The 24,198-nt window shown below is 39.4% G+C and overlaps 1 protein-coding gene across 10 annotated transcripts in view; it reads right to left on the reverse strand.

Annotated features, from left to right (window-relative positions):
- KMT2C (lysine methyltransferase 2C) overlaps nucleotides 1–24,198 on the reverse strand; it is a 191,956-nt gene that overhangs the window by 28,115 nt on the left and 139,643 nt on the right. For 9 of the 10 annotated variants that reach the window (XM_058831023.1, XM_058831029.1, XM_058831032.1 and 6 more), the window contains 15 exons: nucleotides 22,811–22,939; nucleotides 21,483–21,602; nucleotides 19,199–19,329; nucleotides 17,417–17,603; nucleotides 12,088–12,192; nucleotides 11,689–11,736; nucleotides 10,388–10,525; nucleotides 10,172–10,204; nucleotides 9,968–10,087; nucleotides 7,760–7,898; nucleotides 7,289–7,503; nucleotides 7,099–7,172; nucleotides 4,325–4,507; nucleotides 1,829–3,697; nucleotides 470–795 (listed from right to left, as the gene is read on the reverse strand). In XM_058831023.1, the coding sequence (XP_058687006.1) occupies nucleotides 470–795; nucleotides 1,829–3,697; nucleotides 4,325–4,507; nucleotides 7,099–7,172; nucleotides 7,289–7,503; nucleotides 7,760–7,898; nucleotides 9,968–10,087; nucleotides 10,172–10,204; nucleotides 10,388–10,525; nucleotides 11,689–11,736; nucleotides 12,088–12,192; nucleotides 17,417–17,603; nucleotides 19,199–19,329; nucleotides 21,483–21,602; nucleotides 22,811–22,939 (3,817 nt within the window). The remainder of the gene's footprint in view (nucleotides 1–469; nucleotides 796–1,828; nucleotides 3,698–4,324; nucleotides 4,508–7,098; nucleotides 7,173–7,288; nucleotides 7,504–7,759; nucleotides 7,899–9,967; nucleotides 10,088–10,171; nucleotides 10,205–10,387; nucleotides 10,526–11,688; nucleotides 11,737–12,087; nucleotides 12,193–17,416; nucleotides 17,604–19,198; nucleotides 19,330–21,482; nucleotides 21,603–22,810; nucleotides 22,940–24,198) is intronic. The other variant, XM_058831026.1, reaches the window with a different exon arrangement.

A 24,198-nucleotide genomic window follows, 5' to 3' on the forward strand; every position in this document is an offset into this window, starting at 1 on the left:
AAATTACTGAAATAAATCCAGATACTGAAAAAATTAATTTCTTACAATGTATGTTGATACTGGTATTCATTTTACATTGTAGCATTCACTGTAAAAATACCACAGACAGAAGTTGACATTTGATTACATATTCATTAGAAATTAATTTATTCATTATTAAGACATCAAAAATAAAGTCTGATCTTTTTCTTTAGAAATGTCCTAAAGCCACGGACAACAAGCTGTTTCGGGTCACTTAAGTTTGACTAGTTCTGCAGTTTCTCCATTTATTTTTCTGAATTGCTCCCAACAAAACAGAGTAAAATACTTACTGTAAAACACACATTCTAATGTTACAGGAAAACCCACTGCACATATGGAGTTCAGGAAGGTTACCAGCTCCTGTAGATGATTTTCCATCCTGTCCAAAAAGCCCCCTTTCTCTAACTACCCCTATAATACCCTGAGTTTAAGAGATCCAAGAGCTTACCTCAGACCATGAGGTCTCATCCCCATGGTGCTCATATCTCCTGGGAACTGGGGCCTGCTGAACTGCCCATCCCCAGGGAATGGCCCACGCTGGTCCTTCGCGTACATGGAGAACCTCGGCCCACCAGGAGGGACCACAGAGGACCGAATATTCCCAGGATAGGGAGGAGGAGGGCGGTTAAAGATTTGATTTATGTTGTCTTGCTGCCAGTGCTGAAGAGGGGCTGCATGGGGAGGAGCTGCTGCGTCCTGCAAGGCCTTTTCCTGGCGAACTGCATTCTTCTTCTGCTGCTGCTGCTGTAGAATAATCTCACGGAGCTTCTGGCGCTGTTTAAAAGAAAATAAATCATTACGCTTGACACTGCAATTGACATCTTTTGAAGTGTTACACTCTGCTAGGTTAAGCCTTTTGAGGAAAGAAATCCTTCAGTTGTTACAGGAAAATTAATTATGAACAACCACAATCACCTCAGAAATGAGAAGGGGGGCCAAAAGGTGCACATGGTGCTGGTAACCCAACTTAATATCCAGACCTCTTGGTAAAGTGTATGGTGTGATCCCATTCTACCAATTAACATGGAGGCAACTCTCTTTCCCTTTTTCTATTCCAGTAATGCAGACCCTTTCACCACAGGACAAGTGCATTCCGAGGGACAAACGTGACTAGAGGGCCACTGAAGAAAATTCAGCTAGACATTTACGCCACAGCTGCAGAATTTACTCATAACTCTGTATGATAAATACCAGCAGTTTTCCATTAAATTCACTTCCCATCCCTCCTTCCAAACACAAGACTGAGTAGCTTTCCACAAGCTGAATGTAATTCTATCTCTCAGCAAGAGCTGTTTGCCAGACATTCATGGACAAGAATCTGGTGTGAATGTGCCTCAAGAAGAGCAGTGACCAAGGGAAGGATTCACCTCAACATGCTGGCCAACTGCAAAGTCAGACGTGTGGTCTGAGATGTTTGTCTGTACTCTCTTCTCCAGCCAGTGAACAAGTCACTGACAATCAGTTCCACACCTCATTTGTTGAAGAACAGAACAAACTGACCTTCCAAAATGTTTCTTTTTCTCAGACTGTAACTAAAAGCGCTGTTACAGACAAACCATCTATGTCTTCAGTGGCTTCAAATACAGATTTTCTTTTTTTTGGATCTTGTCCAAACTCCTTAAAAATTACTGACGATTCTGTATTCTGTATATTGTGGTTCTACCCAGAAGAACCAAAGTAACACATTAAGTAAATTAAGATAATTTGTAACTTACACAAAGTTACGTTCAATGGCAAGAAACTTCAAGTATTAACAAGAATGGGGGAAATTCTACTTCCAGAATTTTAGTATCATCAGAATTCTCACCTGTCTTAACTTCTCAGTATCTGCTTGAGACATATTCATGGTATTCTGTGTATCTGTTACTCCTGTGGTAGGTGCTGGGCCAGGAACTTGTGAAACTTTGGGAAACTGTTGTCCTTGAGAAGTCATTGGAGAATTTCCAGATGCACTGAAGGTGCCCTCAGATCCAGGCCGTGGCTGTTCGGCAGCATCATGGGCCAGCTGACCGGTTCCAAAAGATTCTGGCTGGGGCCTTGGAGTCATTGGTGGTTGATCATATGGGTCACGTGCTGGAGTAGCTGCACCATGGCTAAATGAATCTGTTATTGCAGCTCCTGCAGACCTGGGAGTTTGAGAACATGGGTCTGATGGCCTGACAAAAGTGCCCTGCAACCTGCTCTGTGGTGTCTGCAGGAAAGGATCTCTATTTGGTATAAGTCCCGGCCTTGTCATGGCAGGTCTGTTAAAACTCTCAGGAATCCCTGGCCTTGGGGTCGCTGGCTGCTGGGAGTAAGGATCACTGAGAACTGGCCGTGGCGTTCCAGGAGGTTGGGCATAGGGATCAGAATGTCTCTGGTTTGCTGGGGACTGAGCAAACAGATCTGCTGGTTGAGCAGGTCTTGGTGTTGGTGGCTGCTGCATGTATGGATCCACTGCGGTGGGACGAGGAGTTCCTGGGGGCTGGGCGTAAGGATCAGCAACTGGCCGAGGAGTACCTGGAGGCTGGGAGTAAGGGTCCTGAGAAGCTGGCCTGGAGATGGGCCCAGACTGAGGGAAAGAATCGCCCTGCTGTCGCACTATCCGCGGCGGATGGGCAAAAGGCTCCTTTATGGCAGGGTGGGGAGTGAGGGGAGGCTGGCTGTAGGGATCATTGGCCTGGTTATGAGGGAAGTTATCCACTGGCCGCGGTGTCAGAGGGGGCCTTTCGTAGGGATCAACAGCAACGCGCCGGGGCGTGGCCGGCATGGAGGAGTAAGGATCTTGTGGGGACTGAGGAGGGCGCAGAGGAGTTTTGAAAGGTCCAGGGCTGCCATCCACAGGAGCAGGAGTGGGAGTCAATGGAGGCCGTGCATAGGCATCAGAAGAGGTTACTCTCTGTCTCTGAAACGTGTCAGTCCTAGGGGCCGGCTTAGTAAATGGATCGCTGCTTCCAGCAGCTAAAGGAACTTTTCCTGCCTGCTCCATAACTATGGGTGACCGTGGGACTCCCAGCGGTTTGGAGAACTGCTCTGATGGCATGACAGGCCTGGGTGTGTCTGGTGGCTTTGCATAGGGATCGCTGCTACCTGGAGATGAAGAACATGAGTCCCTGACTGGCGAGGGCCTGCTTCCCGACGGCTCCCGAGATATGGAGGACTGTGCTGCACAGGAATCTAACGGGGCAATGGTGTTCCTTCTAACAAAGTTCTGGTTGATGGGTGCTGGTCTGGGCGTCCCCACCATTTTAGCATATGGATCCATCGGAGAAGGAGGCCTCGTGTTTGTGGAACCTGGAGAAAACATCTGCTGTGATGATGTCTGAGGAGTCTGAGACTGAGACAGTGAATCGTGTACTGGGATTCGGGTGGGAGTGGGAGGTGGGGCTTGTGGCTTTAGGAACACATCATCTGAGGACGCCGATGTGGGTGTAGCAGGGAGCTGCTGCTTTGTGAACAGATCCTTATGGAATGTCTGTTGTGCAGGAGACATACTTCCATTGCCAGTCTGCGGCGTTAAGGGGCTCTGGATCCCACTGCTGGGTGTGTCTGAGCCAGACTGGTTCAGGAGTTGCTGTGAACCAAACTGCTGCTGCTGTTGCTGCTGCTGCTGCTGTTGTTGCTGCTCATTTTTCACCTGCTCAAGCTTCTGTGTGGCTTCTATTTTGGCCTGTTGTTTACTTTTTTGCCGCATTTGCTGTTTTAAAATCATGAGGAAAAACGTTACACTTCTAAGTTCAGGGTATACAAAATCTTTCTACTGACTGAATCTATAATTAAAACTTTAGGACACATCCAACATCAGTTACAAGTAACTGCAAATTTTAAATGCAATGGGAGCAGAGAGTCCAGCTATCTGTGAAGTTCAATTACCTTGACATGCATCTTGCTTGCCTGGGAATAAGCATTTCCCAGGTTGCCTAAAGAGCATCACTGCTTTCCAACCTTGTACTCTGGAGACAAAGGTTACTAACATGCAGCACTGGTGTGGGCTTTGAGAGACACCCAGCCCCATGTGAGGCAGCAGTCTGCAGGACAAAGTTATTGCAATACAGGGAATGTAATAAAAACCTACTGCACCAGCCACCCATGCAGAGAAAGAACAACCTGTTTCTATAATACACAGGATTTGAGAGTCAAAATTTAAAAAAAACTTTTTTTACAAGCAGCTGATCTTCTGATAACATCTATTTTCTTTCCAAGCAGAATGGCTGACTGTATACTCCTCTACAAAAAAAGATTCAAATTGATTTTATTACAACAGATTCAAACAATGCAGTAAAAAGCAGGGAGAAAATAACAAAACACCCTAAATGCTACACACCTGTCTGAATTTCCATTCCTGCTCATGTTCTGATTCCCTCTGTTTTAATGGATCTTTAAAGAGGTCAGAGTCGATGCGTGAGCTGGGATCGATGCTATCCTGTTGCTGCTGTCTTTTCATGGAGTCATTTGACATCTGTACTTTATTGATGCGCAAGGCAGCTCTATTATCTCTGGCTTTTTGCTGGAAGAAGAGAAAAGATGCAGTTAGACTTATTTTCTTCTAAGTGTGCACACTGCATCTGTTATTCCTAAAAAAATCCATCACCAAATTATTTGTACAGCCTGTTTTAATCACACACATCCTTGTGGAAATGGTATTATGCACTTCAAAAAGAAATGATATTATGCACTTCAAAAAGAATTCCGAACAGAAAACACTTCACAACTCTACAGAAATTCTGTGTTTAACATATATGGAAGGAACTAAGAGGTTACTAGCAATTAGTAAATTAATAAACCTATTAGCAAAGCTTTTCTGTACAGGAGGGTGTCTGTTCCAGGCCCTGTGCTGTGCCAAGAAATTGTTAAACCCACCAGTTTACCTTTCAAATCACATATTGGTGTGGTCTACAACACGAAGGCTGAGCACAGCAGATGATGTTTGGATCAATAAAGGCCACTAATGTGGAGAACTTCAATGACAAGAAAAATACAGTCTAGTCCATTAAATGACCTCTGAAGATCTAAGTCAGTTAACAGTTAACAGTATAAACATAGGATATGGGCTTATGGATCAGGAAAAAGTGTATGGAGACACAGCAATTCCTCTTCAATGAGGCATTTTACAGCCATAGTGACACTTTAAAGTATCTAATGGAAGTTTCAAAGAGCCTGTTTTACCACCAATCTAGCATGTGATTTCTTCTCTGAAGCAAACCCTCACATCCTCTTTTTCACAAATTTATTTGCAGCTGTCAAAGTAGGGGTTGCCTAGAGGAAAAAGCTTTAACACTTCCCCATCCTCCCCAACAATGAAATAGTGACATGGATGAGAGCACCAATGTCACAGCAGCAGAAAAATCACTGTCATTTTTCCCTGTAAGTGATGGGATTGTGCATGCTAAGTAAAGTAAAAAGCCTACAGTGAAAATTTACTAACACTCCTCTGAATTTCATTTCAGCCTTCATTCAATCCCTCAGAGTTCAAGTCCCTCAGGAGAGGCATCACAGCGGCTTCTTGTGTGCACAATGCCAGGAACACCAGCAGGAGCTGCATGGCAGGAGCACAAGGACTGTTGTGAGAGGAATTAACCACATCTTGCTGGGTAAATACTGGTGTGCAGGAGCATGCACTCTCCCCCTATACATAAGGGAAGTAATTTTCGCTGCTGACTTTACCCATCACAAGGATAGGACTGCAGTTTTTAAGAGCAGTGAAAAATAAAGCAATCAGTAATAGAAATAATTGTGAAGTGGTAAATGCCACCTGTATTAAGTGGGTATTATCTTATAAATACTACAAAGAAGGAATCACCAAGATTGACTATAGCATGGGCAAGATGACGCAGAGGTCCAAAGGTGCTAGAATTGCAATGCTGAATAAAAAGCAGAATAATGATGATGCCTCAGTGACACAAAGAAGAAACGAGAGAATTATTCTTTCAAGTGGAAAGGGTTTCAGAAAGATCAAGAAGTCTACTTCTCACAATAAGTCTGGGATATGATTTATCCTCTTAAGCCAGAGATAAGGGCACTTTTGAATTTGGACAGCAGATGATGTAGTAGTGCTAAACTCTGAGTCATCAATATGCAGAGGAATGAAGTTTGCTTACTGATGGGACTATATGAAAAAAGGGTAGGTAGGGGAAGGCTGAGACTGAAAACTGCAAAATACATAGAAACCTGTAAATTGAGAATAATCATCCAATTGCTGCTGTGAAGAAACAAAGATGAGAGAATGGAAGTTAAAGAAAAGTACATTCGCCAACAATTGTTGGGAAAGTCCAAAAAAATCAGTAATATAGGTTCTGAGATCTGGATGCACACAGGCTTCAACAAAGCTTAAGGGTCATCCCCTTTGAATGGCAGAAGTTCTGCAGGAGGAAATCAACGACCATGTAACTCCAGATAGCTGCTACAAGTACCTGGGCTCACTTAACTCAGATGTGAAGAAGGTGAATGATTTTGGAGAGAAAAATGGAGTCCTTCATGCTCCCTACAAAATGGTATTAGAAAAATGGGTATCAGAAGAGTTTCCATACAAAGCAATACAGGAGAGTAAGCAGAGACAGGGAGCAGTGAAGCAAGAACACAAGGAGTAGAAGTAAATGAGGAAAGCAGAGGTGTGAGCACTGACACCTCTGGAATTGTTAGTTCAATAGCTGAAAGACTTCAGCAACTCTAAAGGGGAAAAAAAGAATAGCCCAGTGAGAGGGGATGATGAAAGGGAGAGGAATCTCATGATCAGTTGTTATTATCCTTCTGAAGAAACTGGTAAGATTCTGTATAGAAAGAGACAGAGCAAAGATGATTTGAGGTATGAATCAAATGCAACTGAGAGGCAGTGGGAGCCACAAACATTCTCATTTCATCTGATGTCTTTAGATTGCACAGTACTAATAGAGTTTATTCCAAGACTGAAAAACAAAGAATACATGTAGAACTATTCAGATGTAGGAGTTAAATTCAAAAGGTTTTCTTGTAGTAAGGGAACTTTCACTAAACCTAGAACTTGAGTTAAAAACAAAACAAAACCAAACAAAAAGCCACAACCTTATAAATGAAATATAGGTTTGCTGGAAGCATGCAAATACAGATGGGAATTGTTCTTACCACATAGGGAGCCCTCTCTTGAGAGCTTGCTTTCCTCCACAGTTTAGCAATTTGCTTCACTCTTGTAGCCCAGTCTGCAACCAAAAAATGCGTCAATACACAAGGCTAAGATAAGTCTATTTGAGATGCTTTCAAATCAAGGTGCACCAACTGCTACAAAATATTCAAACTGATTCAGTAAATCACTCACCTGGGAATTCTTCCTTCAGGTTAGGGAAGTTGATATTTGTGTAAAGAACAGGTGCTACAGTTGCCATTTCACCCAGAGCTTCTTCCTTCTCCCACTTCAGGGTGCTTCTTTGAGCATTGGACATGGTATCGCCTTCACCTTCCAGAGGTGGAGCAGCTGGTGCCCATGAGCTGTTGGGATCACTCACCATTGGATTGAACGCTGGATTCTTATCCCTGACAGAAAAGGGGTTTGTTTTACAGATTGCATAAAAACAACAAAACAGACCGATTCAACTAGCTAAGTACTCGTTCTGCTTGCTATTTCAGCAGTAAACACACTGCCAGAATACACAAGGTTTTGTAGTGGCTGTCAAGAACTAATAATATCAAATTATTAGTAACCAACAACACCCTCCAGGCGTTTTTTTTACTCTTTTTTTTTTTTTTTTTAATGCTAAATAAGTATCTTTTATTCCCCATCTGAACTTACCTGGCATCGGTGTATGGCTGCTGTGTAATGGGAGAGAAGGTGCCCAGCCCACCTCCAGCAGCCAGAGCTGTGTGAGGGAGATGAGGGTTGGGGCCAATCAGACCATTCATGAGGGGCACTCTTGGAAATGCATTCTCTCCTGGAAAAAGAAGTTTAAGTCGTTCATTTAAGTTATCAAGGGTAACTGCTACTAAGGCAGAGGTGGAACCTTTCACTGAGAAAACAATGTCTCCTCTAGCGAAAAACTAATTGCTTTAAAATTTTACAGTGCTGATCTTACCGTTTTGGGAAAGATTTTAAATAATTTTTAAGTCCTTCCCTATAAGTGTAAAGGATTCTTTTCTGCTCTATCACATCCCTGCACAGATTTTTTTTTTTTTTGTCTAAAATGTAATTTTTATTCAAAAATGGATTCCCAAAACTTTTACAGTAGCCCATGCATTGTACTGCACCTTATATTGAGGTAATAAACCTAAAAGCTAATGTTCTTCATGTTTTTTAGACCCAGATCCAAGCAACAAGCCATGGAGAATGTGGTTTTCAGTCCTTGCGGGATGATCACTAGCCACCTGAATTAAACATCTCTTCTGAGACTCCTGAGCATTGTACCAAAGTAAGCCTCATTATCCACTAGCTTCCTAATTTGTAACCAATGAAACAGATAACTCTACTCAAATGAGCATTAACATTTTCTAATTAAATGTCCAGTCTAGCTGTATGAAGGCAGAAAATGTTATTTATTTGATTACAGTATTACAAATGTGGCACAGGCAGATTCATTCCAGCAGATGGTATTTGCAGATGTTACTACACAGAATTAACTCTGGCCTTTGGATCCCATCACTTAAGTGAGATTATAACTGTTGCCCCAGTATTTCCTTAAAAGCACAGAAGTAGCTCAGGAATCGGATGTATCTGCAGGATGACACTGTATCACTCTCCCATTCCAGGAGACTTGTTTCTGATCTAAAGGTTATGTAAACTATACAGCAACTACAATTGTAACACAAGATTTAAGAGGATGTTACTGTGCTAGTAAACACAGAAACTACCTGTAAAGACCTGCAAACAAACAGGATGGAGTCAGGCCTCTGGTTTGCACTGGCTGCTCGCTTGTCTTTCTGAGAAAAGCAGTAATTTTATTTGAAATTGCTGAACCTTGATGCAAGCTGCCCTGTTACTGAAGCATTTATCTCACAGAAACGTGTGGATCATTCCACTGGAGCAGAACCAAACTGTAAATCTAAAACTTTGTTATCATGGCAGTTCCCACAGGGAGGAGCTGAAAATCTTACAGAGCTCAAATGCTGGAGCTATCCCCAAATACTCAAGTAACTGGGAAACAGACAATGATATCTGTACTATCTTTTGCTTTAAATCAACTCATTATGCACTTAAAACATGCTCCCTTCTAAGAAGGTTTTGAAGTATTTAGGTTTTATGAAAACTGATCCAACTAGGAAACAAATCACATTTCTTCTTATGCTTAATTCACCAGTCAAATCAATTTGCACAGTCCTTCTTGTAGTACCAGTATAAAAGAGTGGACACTCTTTACATGAGCTCATGGAAAACCACTAGAGGTGTTCGATGAGAAAATGAGCACCTTCAATTATATTCACACATACTGCTTAAAAAAACAGCTCTACTGATACTAACACTAAAATCAATCTCTTTCTTGCCTTCAATACAAGAGCAAGATGTTGTATCAACTCATGGTAATTTTGTTAGTAATGAAGAAAAATAAAGTATAATTTCCAAGATAAATTTAAAATTTGTTTAGCCTTTCTATTAGGACTAACTAATACATTAAACTGCATTCTTACAGAAATTAAGACTCAGTAAATCAGCGTTACAGAGACTCTTGCCTTACCCTTGAGGAGGTACTCAAAAGTAATTAAAGAGTGAAGTCAGAAGAGAACACATGCTTTATCACAGACTACTTTCCAAACCATTTAAGTGTCAGCTAAAATAAAAGCACCGATATGTCAGAAAAATCTCAAGTAACTGTCCTTCTGTATAAACAATATTTACATGGATGTTAATCACATACCCCCTTCAGAACAGCTTTAGAATAATATTGCACAAATTAACAATGGCGGATTCCACAATTTTGCATAAGGTGTGTCCTACTGCCACATCAGCATTTAAAAGGTGCACAACTCTCCTGGCCAGGCTGCTGCTCACAAAAGCACCAGAGGAACATACCTTGGCTGTGCAAAGACATGAGCTGTGGTGGGGGAGGAGGCTGTGGCAGAGGAGCTGGCTGTGTGGCTGCTGGGCTCAACACGGCTGTGAACAAATCTTCAACATCCTTCCCTCCCAGCTCTGCAAAAAAACCACTCTGCATGAGTTACTGGCATTGCTTGTGAGCTGTGTTCCATAAAAGACGAGGAGGCTCAGAACACGTACCTGGGATTTTGTACAGTTTGCCAAGAATAGCACCTGGACAAAGTAAAGGCAACACAGGGTAAGTAATCATCAGAGAAAGCAATAAAAGTAATTGTGCAAGCAAGCCTAAATAGGGCTGTTACAATACAGAGATGTGTCATTTGGGGGAAAGGAAGAAGAAAAGATGATTTTTACATAAGTTCTGTAGAAGACCAAGATTAAGGACATGAATATTACCATCTGTGACCATTTTGTCTAGTTCTGGACTGAGGATTCCATCTAACTGCTCTTCACTCAGTGGCCGTGAGCTCTGGTTGGCATTCGGCTGAGGCAGAGAAGAAGGATCATCAGAGATGGGGCCAATATCCAATCCAGCTAGAGGAAGAAATAATATTAAATTAGACATGAATAGCAAAATTTATTAGTACTGAGAATAACGAGCATAAGCCCTGTTTCCTTCCCCTAGAATTCAGCTGTCAATTAAATCAGGACTTTCTAATATTTGAAAGGTAAGACAAAACAAAACATTGATTAGAAAAGGTTAAAAAACCTTCCCACTCCTTCCCTCCAGTTTACTGTATTGTTTGAGGAATGTTAATTGAATATAATGCAACTGGAAGAATGGGAAGTAAGACTGAGTTTAGGTTCAGCATGGTTTTGAATGTATAGGTTTCAGTATATAGTTCCACTTAAAATATTTTTCACATTTTTAAAAGAATCACACCAATAGTAAATATGGTTCATCCTCATGTACCTGAAGGTTTACTTCAAATGTTCTTGACTTCAAATATTACATTAAATATTTACTGAAATGTTGTTGAGTACAGCCAATACAAAACAAGTTAGTTTCTCTTTCAAAAGAAATCCTGACTATTATGGGTTACATCATAATGATTTGTTGGCACTAAGAAAACATAACTCACTACATAAATTTTCTAGTATCCCTTACAAGTCAATAAATCTCTCTTATGAGAAAAATCTGGTAAAAAAGAACTATGTCTTTTACTGTTTAAAATATATTTGTGTAATAATTACCAAATAACCCAAAATTTAAAATAATGAAACATGCCATTCTACTTATTATTTACATAATTCTACTTATTTTTTACATAAAGTGATGAACCATTATCCAGTGAAAACAAAAGGATACTGACTGCTTTAATCATGCTTTACTATACCCACATTGATAAAAATGCTTTTCATTTACAAAATATATCACTATGATAAAAACTACACACTACTACAGGAAGTAATATTTACAGTGGCAGCAAGAAAATGCATGGGTTTGTATCATGAAACACAAAAAATTAAGGAAGGTTTTCAGAAGCTGTAAGCAAAACTTGATGCAGGACTCTTAAAGGCAGAGTGCAGAGTTTAGAGGTCGTGTTAGACTCAAACACCAGAGAGTGGAAAATGAAACATGAATTAGTGACACAGTAAAGGAGAAGTAATTTCTACACATGCAGTTCTTTCACCTACAACCACTAGGAAAAGAGGGCTACTGCTAACCATGGATCATCCATTGTTTAGATTCTTACCAAATGGGGAGGGTGAGTTCTCAACCTGGAAAGTGCATAAATCAAGACCTACAGGACCCAAACCAGATAAAATGGATGATTACAACACGAAAACAAAAAAAAGTAAAGAAAAAGCTGCATGCTGAAAAAAGCTACGCAGGTATGAGAGACAACAGCAGCTACATTTTATCCTCTCTTAAGCAGCAAAGCAAAGAGCCAAGTAAAAACAAAATGTTGACAAGTTTGGGCATTTTTTTGGTAGAATAAACCAAAATCATTCCAAACCAAGGTATTCTTAAGATATGAAAATTGTATGAAATGACCTAGAGCATAACCTACAGATACACTACAACAAATACATCTATAATAAAGAGGAAAAAAACAAAACAATAACTAGAGAGACCCTACAGACATACATACCTGAATGATCTCCAGACTTTACCAAATCATCAGAAAGTATTCCAAGAATATCATCGTCAGTATTTAAGACCTCAGAAAGATCAGCTAAAGGATCGTCAGTGCTGCCTGTAGAAGATGCAAAGGACAAAATCAACATTTCTACACCTCTGGTGATGTTCTTGAGCTGCAAACCCAAACACAGATGTACCAGGCTCTGAGGGTCTTCTATGCTGTGTTGAATCTGCAAGTGTCCCTGGGGTCAGAAACTGTGCTGAGCTGCAGCCCCTCCCTGCCAGGACTGAGCCACCTGCACCTGCTTATTTTGTTTAGTCTTTTTAGAAGTGATAATGTGAACATATCATGTGAAACAAACACTGGATGACTGCAGGAAAAAAAATAATCCCAAAATCTACTCTGAACTTGCAGCCTGTAAGTCAGAAAGGACCATGAATGGGTAAGTCAACAAATAGGTTTTATTTAGTAATAAAATTTAGCTCACAGTAAACCTATGAAGAGCAATTCTTTAAAAAAAGGTAATCAGTTACTTCTTTTACCATCACTCTCTTTCTTAATACAGAAGCAACTAATTACTACACCCTGTTAGGGAAGTGAAACTTAAGAGTAAGAAGGAATAGTAAATAAATAGAAATTGAAGCTGATACTTCTAAGATCAGAAGAAAACCTGAAGGAGCAAGAATGGCCAGAGGTAGAAATGTCATGTTTGTTTGTCATCTAGGAAAAACTGACCTGGTCTAGCAATTAATTCTTTAATATTAAATAATAAATTCTGGATACTATTATCATCCTGACCTCCAATTCATTAGAGAGTAATTACTCCAAATGGCCCATCTGGTTTTATTACCTACTTGCTTTGGACTGTTACAGATGTGCAACATTTGCAAAAAATGTTTGACAAACAAAAGTTGAGAAAAATAATTTTCAGTAAAACTGCAGACCATCATGACTACATGAACAATCACTGCCAGACCAATAAAACATGATGATATGGAAAATATAAATTAAACAGAAAAAAGGGATTAACACTAATCATAAAATATACAATGTGGACAACAAATATATGGCCAGGCTGAAGAGGGACCAGAAAGCCAAAAAAACAGACACATTTCACACAAATACAGATGTATTTCCCACTGTTACAATCCAACTGTCCCAGAAAGTATACAGCTTAATTCAGAGCCTGGTGCCAAGGATTTACTTCTATCATGAGGTTACTTTCCAAGCTGCTAAATTTAACAATGAATTACAAGTGCCTTCTGATTTTCAGAGACAACCTTTTTCCCTTCTTCCATTACCAAGTCAAAACAAAAACTGTTTTTCTTCACTTTACTATTTTTATTCTTCATTTTTATCCTTTGTAATGCAGACAAGATGAAACCATCCTATTAAATCAGGTTTTGTATTTGCCACTCCACAAGGTGGATTAATAAGCCAGTGCAGACCAGTCCATTTAAATGCACAAACAAAATACAGCTCTTACTGATACCAGCAAAACTATCTTAAAGTGCCCTCAAAACTACACCACTTGGCAGGTGTAGTTATTTGTGTACCTGATAAAAGGTACTGTCAAATATAAGAGCCTACTTATTGGGGTTTGCTGGGTTGTTTTTTTGGGTTTTTTAAAAAGTTTGTCTGGGTTTTTTCAGATACTTCTTTTTCTTCTGGCAATTTGGTCTAATTATGCAAGTAATTATAACACCCGGCACCACAAGGTGATGTAATGACTTCAGCTGGCTGAAGGATTGATTTTAGCCCTTCTTTAACTTTCCTCAATTCCTGCTTGGAGGCAGCTAAGTATCAGGGAGGAAAAAAAACATGAAGGAAGCACTGGGACTGTATTGGCAGCCTTTAATTCTTCTATACTATTTTACTTTACAGTGCTTTTCTCCACAGCCCTTGTGCTAGGGAACAATCCCTAACAATTCAGCTTTTAATCTAAATATAAATACATTATTTAAGTAGCTGGGAAGAGCTCAGGTGAAAAAATGATCTAATATTTAAAGATAAGAAGTTTACCACCTGTAGCTAAAAACTGGCCACGAATACATTCAAGCTTCAAATTTAAGGGTCTCTTAAATGTGGAAATCAGATTCCACAGTGGCCTTCAGATGAGGTAAATTGGAAAAACCATCCTGCTTTCAAAACAAAGTTTCTTAAGCCTATAAAAAGTGTTGGTGACAGCAGAGGGATAGAGTCTATAATCCATAAATCTCACACAAGTCATCTAATCTAAAGCATGTTTTTACTTTTCTTCTTCTATTTTTTCCTTGTTTTAATTCCATGTGTGTTAAATATTATCTTGGAAACAACGGAATCACTTGAGTCAGCTGCTTCAGATCACAATCAATAGCTGGTTGACATCTGCTGCCAAACAAATAGCTCAATACTGCTCATTAATTTGACTCTTTCAGAATGGAGATGAAAGCCAAGAGAGAGCAAAAAGGAAAATAATTTTCTTGTAATGCTGGATCTCTAAGAGAGCACAGTTTTAATGCTATCTTGTGATCCCGATCCCTCAAATGCAGTTATTTATTTATGAAGTTTTAAAATCATAAAAATGCCTCTCCCAAGGCTGCAGCCATCCCAAGATGCTTAATCACACAGTAACATTTCTAGTTATAAAATGTCCCTGCAGCACCTGAATCAGTTGCAGATACTCAGACAACTTCTCTCCTTTTGTCTAGGAACGATTTCTTTAGCATTCTCTGGAGACCTCACTTGAATAGATGACTTTTTCAGCACTTACAGAAAAAAATACACTGAATTTAAGCTATTTCAAACTAAAGGAAAGGTCACATTGCCTGAGCCTTCGCAGAACACAGCTCATCAAGTGGCTTCTTTTTCATCAGGGACACACAGGTCAGGAAACTCAAGAGGCAGACAGTCCTCAGAATACAACAGATCTAAATCAACACCTTCAACTTCACCCATGAACAGACAGCAAGACCTGTGAGCAAACCTCTGCACTCAGCTCCAGCACTTGGAAGTGATTTCAAGGGTTGGTGCCATGCAGAACAGAGTGCACAGAGTGCCACGTGTTAGAAAAACATAGGAAAGGTGAGTTTTCTAATGAAAAATAAAACCAGCAACCTCTGCTAGACAAAAAGCAGGGCTGGGAGCCTAAAGGTCAGTTGAGTCACAGTTTCTAGAAATGAACACTAAACAAAGGACTCCCAAACCCCTCTTCTGTCCAGCTCTGCCAATCTCCATCACTACTGCAATCCTGGCTAGTGAAAGGTTCAGCCACCCTTAACCAAAGAGTGAGAACAAATAAATGACAGAATGTGTCCCTGAAATGCACTGGAACACATCACTGTCCTCCCCAGCAGTGCTGGTCACCTGCTGGAAAGCAGAGCAGGGTCACTTCTTCAGATGCTTGAGAGGTCTCTGGAAGATGAACAAACATATCTAACCCTAAATCCTGGGATTACACAAATGGAATTTCCAAGAGAAGAACATCTTCCTTGTGGAAAAGACCTGTGCAATTAAGGAAGGACTCTGACAGGAGTCAGCAATCCGTGTGGGAAGTGGCACTGTAGGAAAACACCAGAGCTGGTGACAACACAGTCCTGCAGCCCCCAGCGCAGGGAACAAACAGTTCATGTTGCTCCTGCTCCACAGCCAGGTCTGCAGGGAAATGATGAAAACATCACAGGTGCCTTGGGACACTGTTCTCATCTGCAGCTCCAGCCAGAAGGGAGCTCAGCAATTAGCCAGGCCTGTGTGAACCAGGGCCTCTCACACAGAGGGATGCTATTGTGGAAATAACTGTGTCCCACAAAGTCACAGGCAAAGAGTTCAGAACTGCACTGGAACTGGTCAATATTGGCAGATGACTTCACCCACTGGTGCCCCAACTACACCAAACAGCTCCATCTGGACCCAATTTTGGATGGAAATCTGAACATTTGCAAGAGAATTGAGAAAGACAATTGAGTTGAGAACATTCCTACGGCCAGAAAACACTGTCCTTTGAGTGTCTCACATGTCAAATTGGAAAGACAGTAGGCTATCCACTAAAGCCATTGCTAGTGATTTATTTATTAATAGACATCTCTTTATTATTTATTTCTCAATATAAAGTTTTACAGCTCTGCTTTTTTATGGAGAACTTTCAGACTTAGGAAAAACGGAACATTAAATTAACATTAACTTCATAATTTTCTAAAACCCTGTACTACCATAACACATGAACACATTAGTGACTTCAAGCTTGCAATTGGATAGGCCAGCAAAGACCTCTGAAGCTGAATTTCTCTGGCTTCAAAAGAAAGCCAGGGTGGAAAAAAAGTCATAGTGAGTTTATCTTGTGCTTGAACTAAGGAAATACAGACCATGAAACACCTCATTTCCAGCAGCTTCACCTTCAGAAGTTACTTTTTGCATTCTCTATTATTCACAACTTAACTGTAGAAGAATCAGTGTTTAATTATAATACAGCCTTTTGCTTTTCATTTAGCAGATTTTCACCGAGTAACAATCACAAACAGGTGACCTTTCTTCAAATGACTCTCTGGACAGTGGAAAATGTGACAGTGTGTGTGCAAAGAGTTTTAGATGGAAAAACTTTGGGGATCAGCTGAAACACAAGCCACAAATTAATTAATATACAAAAGAAATAGCAGTTTTTAAAAAATAAAGACACCTCTGGCAAACAGCAGATACTACAAGACAGAGAAAAAATAATTTGAAGGAGACAGTAAGGTTTTAATTGCTCTTTTGTATGAGGCTGCTCTTTCAGCAGCACTTTACAACCCTCTGGCTATTTGCAAAACTCTCAGCAGAACCTTCAGTAAGGTTTTGCAATAGCAGAAGCAAAAGATTGCCTAGGGGCTACAAACTGTAGCTGGAAAGGGCACTCATGTTCAGAAAGGACATGGTGAAACAAAATTCTGAGGAGACTGGCAACCTAAAATAACCTAAAACACTAAAGGAAAGAATATCTGGATGATATTCATCCAACTAGTATTCACTAGACTACTAACAATATCATTTAATGAGAGTATCTATGTTTTCTTCTATAATGAACTGTATGCTTTTTCTTACACAGAGTTAATTTTCATGGATTTTATAGCCATGGATATTACAGTCAAGATGTTGCAGATTTGCATTAAGCACCAATTGTTGTGTCATCCACTGCTCTTTCTGAAACAGCTAAAGCCCTTGAGAAGAGTATCACTAAACATCAGTGTTAGTTAACCTCACAAGCACAGTTCATATATAGAATGCTGAAAAATAAACCCTGGGAAGAAACTGGAAAAGAGAGTGGAAAAGCCCAGTCACCACAATTAACTCAAACTATTGAATTATCACTAAGTTTAGATTTGCATACCTGGAGGTCCCAGTTTTGCCTGAGCTGGAGTGGAGGTGGAGCTGAGAAGGGGGTCAGATGAAGGATCCAGGAAATTGGTGGCCAAGTTTGTTTTACATGAAAGTGGAAGTGACTCTTCAGGCAAATTGTCCAGGCTCATCTTGTTCTGTCTGCTGGTATCCAGTAGGTCTTTCCCAAAGAAAGCTTCCTGCAAAGAAGACAAAATGATTTAAGGTAGGAAGAATACTGTATTGACTGAAAAATTTGAGTAAATGACAAAGCTACAATTAAAAGCCAATGATTAATAAGAATATAAAAACACATCTCAGTCTCACAAACATTCCAGTATAGCAATTTTCTCTTCCAGGCTATAAGGAGTGGCTACAGTGGCTACAACTTACATTAGGAAGCTACATTACCAAAGTTTTAGGATTAAATTCACACCTTAGGTTATACAGAAAAACTTTAGCCCTCTTAAACATATGTGGCACTGACAGTGTACCAATACAGTGTTATTATCTATCACAATTTGTGTATTATTTAAAATATTTCTCCTAGCACAAAAAGGACAGCTGAAGAAGGGGAACATTACTGGGCAACTTGGTCTAGAACTCTGGTTCAGTTTTGAGAATGACCATACACTGCATTTCACAAAATCATCCTCATGTCTAAGTGCAATAACAAAATACCTGAAGATGTTTAACTTACATTATAAAAGTGGCTTTTAAAATATTATGTAAGAGCTATTACTCAGCTAAACCTGAATACTCAGTAATTTGGCAACAACCTATCTGATTTTCAAATCAACCTTTATTCATTATGTAACAACCTTTCTGTTTCCATGTTGTCTTTAAAATCTTGATTTAGGATACAGTTCTAAAAATAAATCTAAAAGTATATTTTTTCAGTAGCAATTATTGTAATACTAACAAAGAATCTAAGAAACATTCTAAAACATATTAAAAATATTTTTCCTTAATAGTCCAAAGGAAATGTTTAAGTTTTTTCTTTCCAAGTCACTTCCCCACTTAAGAAATACTATTTTTAAAGAGAAAATGTTCTGCCTCTGTTAATTCTTTGCTTTCAATCCCAATACAGTTCATGCCATGACGTTTGGCAAACATCTACAAAACAGTGAAAGCTGCAACTTTATAAAGTCCCCTTCACCATGAAGAAGGTGGCTGAGAAGAACAAGCCAAATAAGTGAGATACATATATATAAATATATATATGAACCAGCCAGTTTATAACCTGGTTAATGGAAGTTGCTCAATCACCATTAATATCCTGGTTATTAACCACAACTGCTGCCTCTTACCTGCTAGGGACACCATGAAATTAATGGGAGGGAAGAAGATTGGTAAGGAGATGCAGCGCATATAAATCCATAAACTGTAGGAAACAAGTTTCCCTTATCAAATCATGTTCTATACTCCTCAAAAAGCAAAATGAGAAGCTAAGGAAGCAGCCTGACCAGGCTAAGACATCCTACAGGCTGAATGTGGAAACATCATGTGTCAGTTCAGAGAGCAAAGGAATGATTTTTCCACCCCATCTCATCTCTCAGAACACGGAGAGATCCAAATACATTGAGAAGGATTCTCCAGAATCCTGGAGATTTAATATAATCTACAGTTTTCTGTACAAGCTCATGAACATTCTTTACAGAAAACCCCTTTCATTTAAATCATCAATTTGGAATGAGGAAAGAAACATTAATGGTTTAAAAGAACTATGAAACAGCACATGAAGATTAGGCTTTTAAATGGATTTACAGCATGAGGAGCAGATCACCAGCTTTACCTGCAAGTAGGCAGGAAAGGTTTCTTCAAGTTTGTTTTTCTTTTTCCTGTAACGCTTTTTTATTTTCTCAGTACTTTCAGAAGCTGGGGCAGACTCCTCAACTGGAGTGTCTGGCAGCTGCTCTGTCCAACCTACAAAGGAACATCCGGGCACAAATAAATAAAACACTCAGTATTTACCTCTAAATAAATAATAAAACACTCAGTATTTAGCTCTAAAGGTACGGTGGCAGCACATCTGGCTACCTCTGGGTGCCTGGGTTACTGCACATCACTCCAGATACATTCCAAAGGTGGCTTTTATCCAGCTGTGAACTGCCCTGACCACCCAGGCTCTGGCAGCAGGAAATGCCAGATGTGACACCAGCCACATCTCTGTTCTACTTCCCAGGTACACACAGACCTTTAACTTCTGTATCCCCAGGCAACCTAAGAATTCACTAATTTGATGGAAATTATAGGTGCCATTCAAGCAGATATTTGAAAAGACAATTCCACTGCAGAAGTATCTCCAGAGTGATACTGGAAACTTAATACCCTACTTTTTCTCAAATTAGAATTAAAAAACTTATTTTTTTTTAAATTTGAGAAAGAACTATCATATAAATAATGAACAACCTAGAAAAATAAATCTATAAAGGAGCCCTTCAAGAGAAATTACACATTTATTCAGCTGTCATATTTCAAAGTGGCACTGCTTTTTCTAATAAACACAAAAGCACACAGTGCTCATCAATCATTCAGTATTTTATTACAGCAGAGCAAGAAAAACACTGCAGGTAATGCAGAACTTTTCAAGCCCTGCTTCTTCTGTCTTGCCAAAGCAAATTACATGAAGTTAAGGACTCTGGCAAGTTATTTAAGAAACCATATTATCATGGTAATAAAATCAGCTCTGCTTTGTACTGCAGTGATCTCCTGTAGCATATCCAGAGGACCACGAGAGGAATGAGGTTCACCAACACTGTGACCTCTGCACTGCCTGAGAGGGAGATATTACAGAGAAAAGGAGTGGATATGACAAGGGGGCAAAAAATCCTGGTAAGGCTGCTGATGAGTATTGGCCATTGAGAAGCAGGCTCTTGGCAAGCCATGATTTGTATTTTTCTCAACTAGCAATTGTGCCTGAGCAGACAAAAAGAAGCTCCAGCTTTCAAATGAGGAGTACTTGTTTAAGAATACTCTTTTTTAACAATATGCATTGTAGTGTTACCCAGAATGAGAATTAGCTTTTTAGCCAATTAAAAAAAAAATTTTACTTAAGGGAGCAAAGCTCTATGGAAATAAAAAGATCTAACACAAGATTTACAACACAACCTGAAGTAAAGCAGTATGACACACTAAAATATTATTTACAAAGCAGAAACACAGCTGTAGCACTAATATTAAAGAGAAAGCAAACACTATACCAAGATTTGGAACTTTTTCCTAAGATTCTGGAACTGAACTAAACATATTCCACATCTCCCCTGAATGGTACCTCAACATTCTCTAGATTAGTGTGAGCAACTCCAGATGGATGGAACAATTTAGTGCAATCACACACAAGAAGAAAGATAAAAAGGCCCATGAATAAAATCTGACTTCTTGTCAGATGTCCAGTCTACTGAGAACTGCAGTGTCAGAAGCATGAAAACGGCTCTGCCATGGGAAAAGACACCCAACAAAGTCAAGGATTCTTCAGCCCTGGAAAAGGCAACACTGATGGGGAAAAATGATAAACAACTAGAAAGTATTTCTGTATTAAAAATTACTATGAATGATTTTTTAAAAATAATCTTACATAACACTAAACACGAGGGCAGCTTATGAAACTCTCAGATATCTGATATCTGGTTAAAAAAAAAAGGAATTATTTCTTCATGCAACAATAACATATCACTAAACTCTCTAATGAAGGATTTTCCAGAGCATAAACAGCAATATAAAATCAATTAGACACACTCATGGAATATGGAACACTGCTGAATATTAAAACTGATGGTCCAGAAGACCCCCCTGGACCAGGCTTACATCTGGAGAAAGGTGTATCAGAAACAGGATTGCTCTAAATCCAACTTAGTAATAATAATAATAATAATTCTGTTTATCTCCTATAACAGCCTGCAATTCATTGTTTCAGTTTCTCTGTACATCATGGGCTCTACTGAAATTTATCTGTGCAGGAATGAGTACTTTCAGTTGAATTAATAAAGCCATCATGACAAACATACATGTTGCTGAGTTGTATTGCTTTTACTGCATTAAGCATGAACAAATATTTAACACCAAATTCCTGCACTTACCTTCATCTCTGCCAGGCAACTGTTCAGAAACAGATCCAGAAGAATCCTTCCTGGAGAGGGATCTTTTTGTCTTCCCCTGCCCCGTACGACTTCTCTGACGTACCATAAATCCACCAATACCTGAACAAGGAAGAAAAAAGTCAATGTATTGAATAGAAACTGCATTTCACAGTATGAAAGAGAGCCAAAATGACTGCAGGTCAAGGAGACTGCTGCATCAAGATGTCTCAAGATGAATCTGAGCTACTTGAGTTTTCATCTGGAGTTTTACGAAACATTTCTGAATTTTTATGTCTCAGTGGGTATACATGTAATGAAAGATGATTAGAATTTCAGGACTGTAGAACATCCACAAGAAGTTCAAATCACCAAACCTGGCAACTTTCAGATGTTGGTCTTCCCCTCCCTTGGGGCAAACTGATGAGCTGCTGGAATTAGCTGTCAATCTACCAAATGAAACCTATTACAGAACCTCAAAAGACCACTAAAAATCCGCTGCAAATTGCTCTAGAGAGCCCACCACTCCAAATGATGCTACTAGAGAAGGATGTATCCCAAATAAAAAGATAATTAATCAACATCATAGTGCCTGAAAACTCCTGAATCCTTCACTAGAGACTGCAGAGTTCCTGATCCTCTGCAGTTGGTGTGTATGTATCTAAATGTATCAGACACAGATCTGTGTCATTTTCCAGAGGAATTGTTGGCTGCAGAAAAGTAATGGATAACTAATGGATGTATTCTAAGTGGATACAGCCCAACTGTTTTTACACCCAAGACATACAGTTAATTAATTCAGTCAGGATAATTAAGAGTCAACTGCACAAAGAAATTAAAATAAATTAATTCATCCAATAACTGAATTCATTAAAATTCACCTGTCAGAAGTAATCTGCAAATACCTGGTAAACTACTCCTCTAAAATATTTCAGAAAACAAGCTAAATAACTGCAAAAAGTTCTCTGAAGTTCACATATATAAATGTTCATATATATATACATACACACAAAAAAACTCTCCTCCAATTGCAGAAAGACAGCACAATTTCCTATCAAGCTAAGAATCAATACAAGGCACAGATCTGAACTACCACAAGTAATTGACAAGCACACTAAGAACAAGTGCACTGCTGACCAGCAACCTTTGGAAATGTGTTTTGGCAAGAAGAAAAAAAGGAAACTTTAAATAGAATAGGGATAAAAATCTACAGTCAACAATAAGCAGTAGAATACTTCAGAATTTCATAGTGTTCTCTAAATTTTTTTTTGAATTATACAGAAAAAAAAATGAACAATGGACACATAATGATGTAAGTTACTTTATCCTACCAGGTCTGTAAGGTTTTCGCTTCCTTTTTTTAATCCCATCAGCTCCTTCAGCCACTTTGGTATCATCATCCACAGCTTCTCGTTCTGGGCTGGAATCTGATTTTCCATCACAATCCATAAGGTCACCTTCTGCAAAAAAGAGGCAATGGTAACTTTAAGAAAAGGGACAGAAAACTATTTTTCCCACAACTTCCACATCTTTTTATGAGAAATTGGCTGAGAATGACAGATTTTTCAAAAGGGTGACAGATAATCATAATCCCTGGACGTTTTTGGGAAACCCATCCTATCTATGTACACATTTCCTATGAGATATGTTTAGACAAAACCAGCAAATAAATACTGTAACTAGTATATGTAAATCAGAGAAAGTTTTTGGTACTTCCTTCTGAAGCTTGTGCCAAGTGTCTGAGCAATGTCTAGCTATTCCATCAAGAAGATGGATCCAATTTACCAAGATAAACTTCCTTTTCTTCACTGTCCTCCTCTTTCTGTGACAGGGCTTTTTTTTTATTGAGAAGACACTTAAAAACTGCAGCCTGCACTTGGGAGGTGAAGTGCAATGACTTTTTGTGTAGTGGGTTCATAACTTGAAGCTGTGTGACTGACTGCAAGCAGACTGATATATGAAGAGGAATTTGATTTATATAATACAAAATTCAGCCCAAAGGAATTACTCAGGCTTGAAGATGCAGACTATAATTCAAAGTTAAGAGTTTATATTCTGTGGGAATGAAGGATAGAAACAGATATAAAGTATGCTGACATTAAAAAGCCTCTGGTGTTGAATAGAGAGGGAACTAATTCTTCCTGATATCCCCAAAAAGACCTTGCATCTTCATTTTATTATAAACCACCTGAAATGCTAAATATACTCTCACCCCTGAAAAGATACTGGAATTCTCATGTTGTGCTTTGGATATAGGTGTGTAATTCTAGATGGAGCAAAACCCCATGCAGTTGTAAGAAGGAGAAATGTTGTTATAACAGAGCTGGACTCTTTCACACCACTTCTGCTGTGGTAGAGCTGCAACCCTCACTCTTCCCAAGCTAGGTGATGGCCCAGACTTTCCCACTGATAAAGACCTCACTGAGCTCTTCCAACAAAGCCAGTGAATGGCAAAGGCCACCAAACTGAAGCTCCCAAAGCAAGCTCAAGCTTCAAGTGGACTCTAAAATGTAGAAGACCCAATGAAAGCTGAACCTGATGCAAGCCAACAGATGAGACAGTAACAAAATTCCACGAGTTCGCTTTTCTCAGATAAAGCCTCTTTTTTCCACCTGGAACGTCAAGAGTCAAAATTGGGTTTTTTCCCTTTTTCCCTGGGATTACTACACTGTGTTACTCCAACCAAAGCCATGGCACAGCTTTATTCATCCTGATGCTC

The sequence above is a fragment of the Poecile atricapillus genome, chromosome 2 (genome assembly GCF_030490865.1).
Source record: "Poecile atricapillus isolate bPoeAtr1 chromosome 2, bPoeAtr1.hap1, whole genome shotgun sequence".
Taxonomy (NCBI): Eukaryota; Metazoa; Chordata; class Aves; order Passeriformes; family Paridae; genus Poecile; species Poecile atricapillus.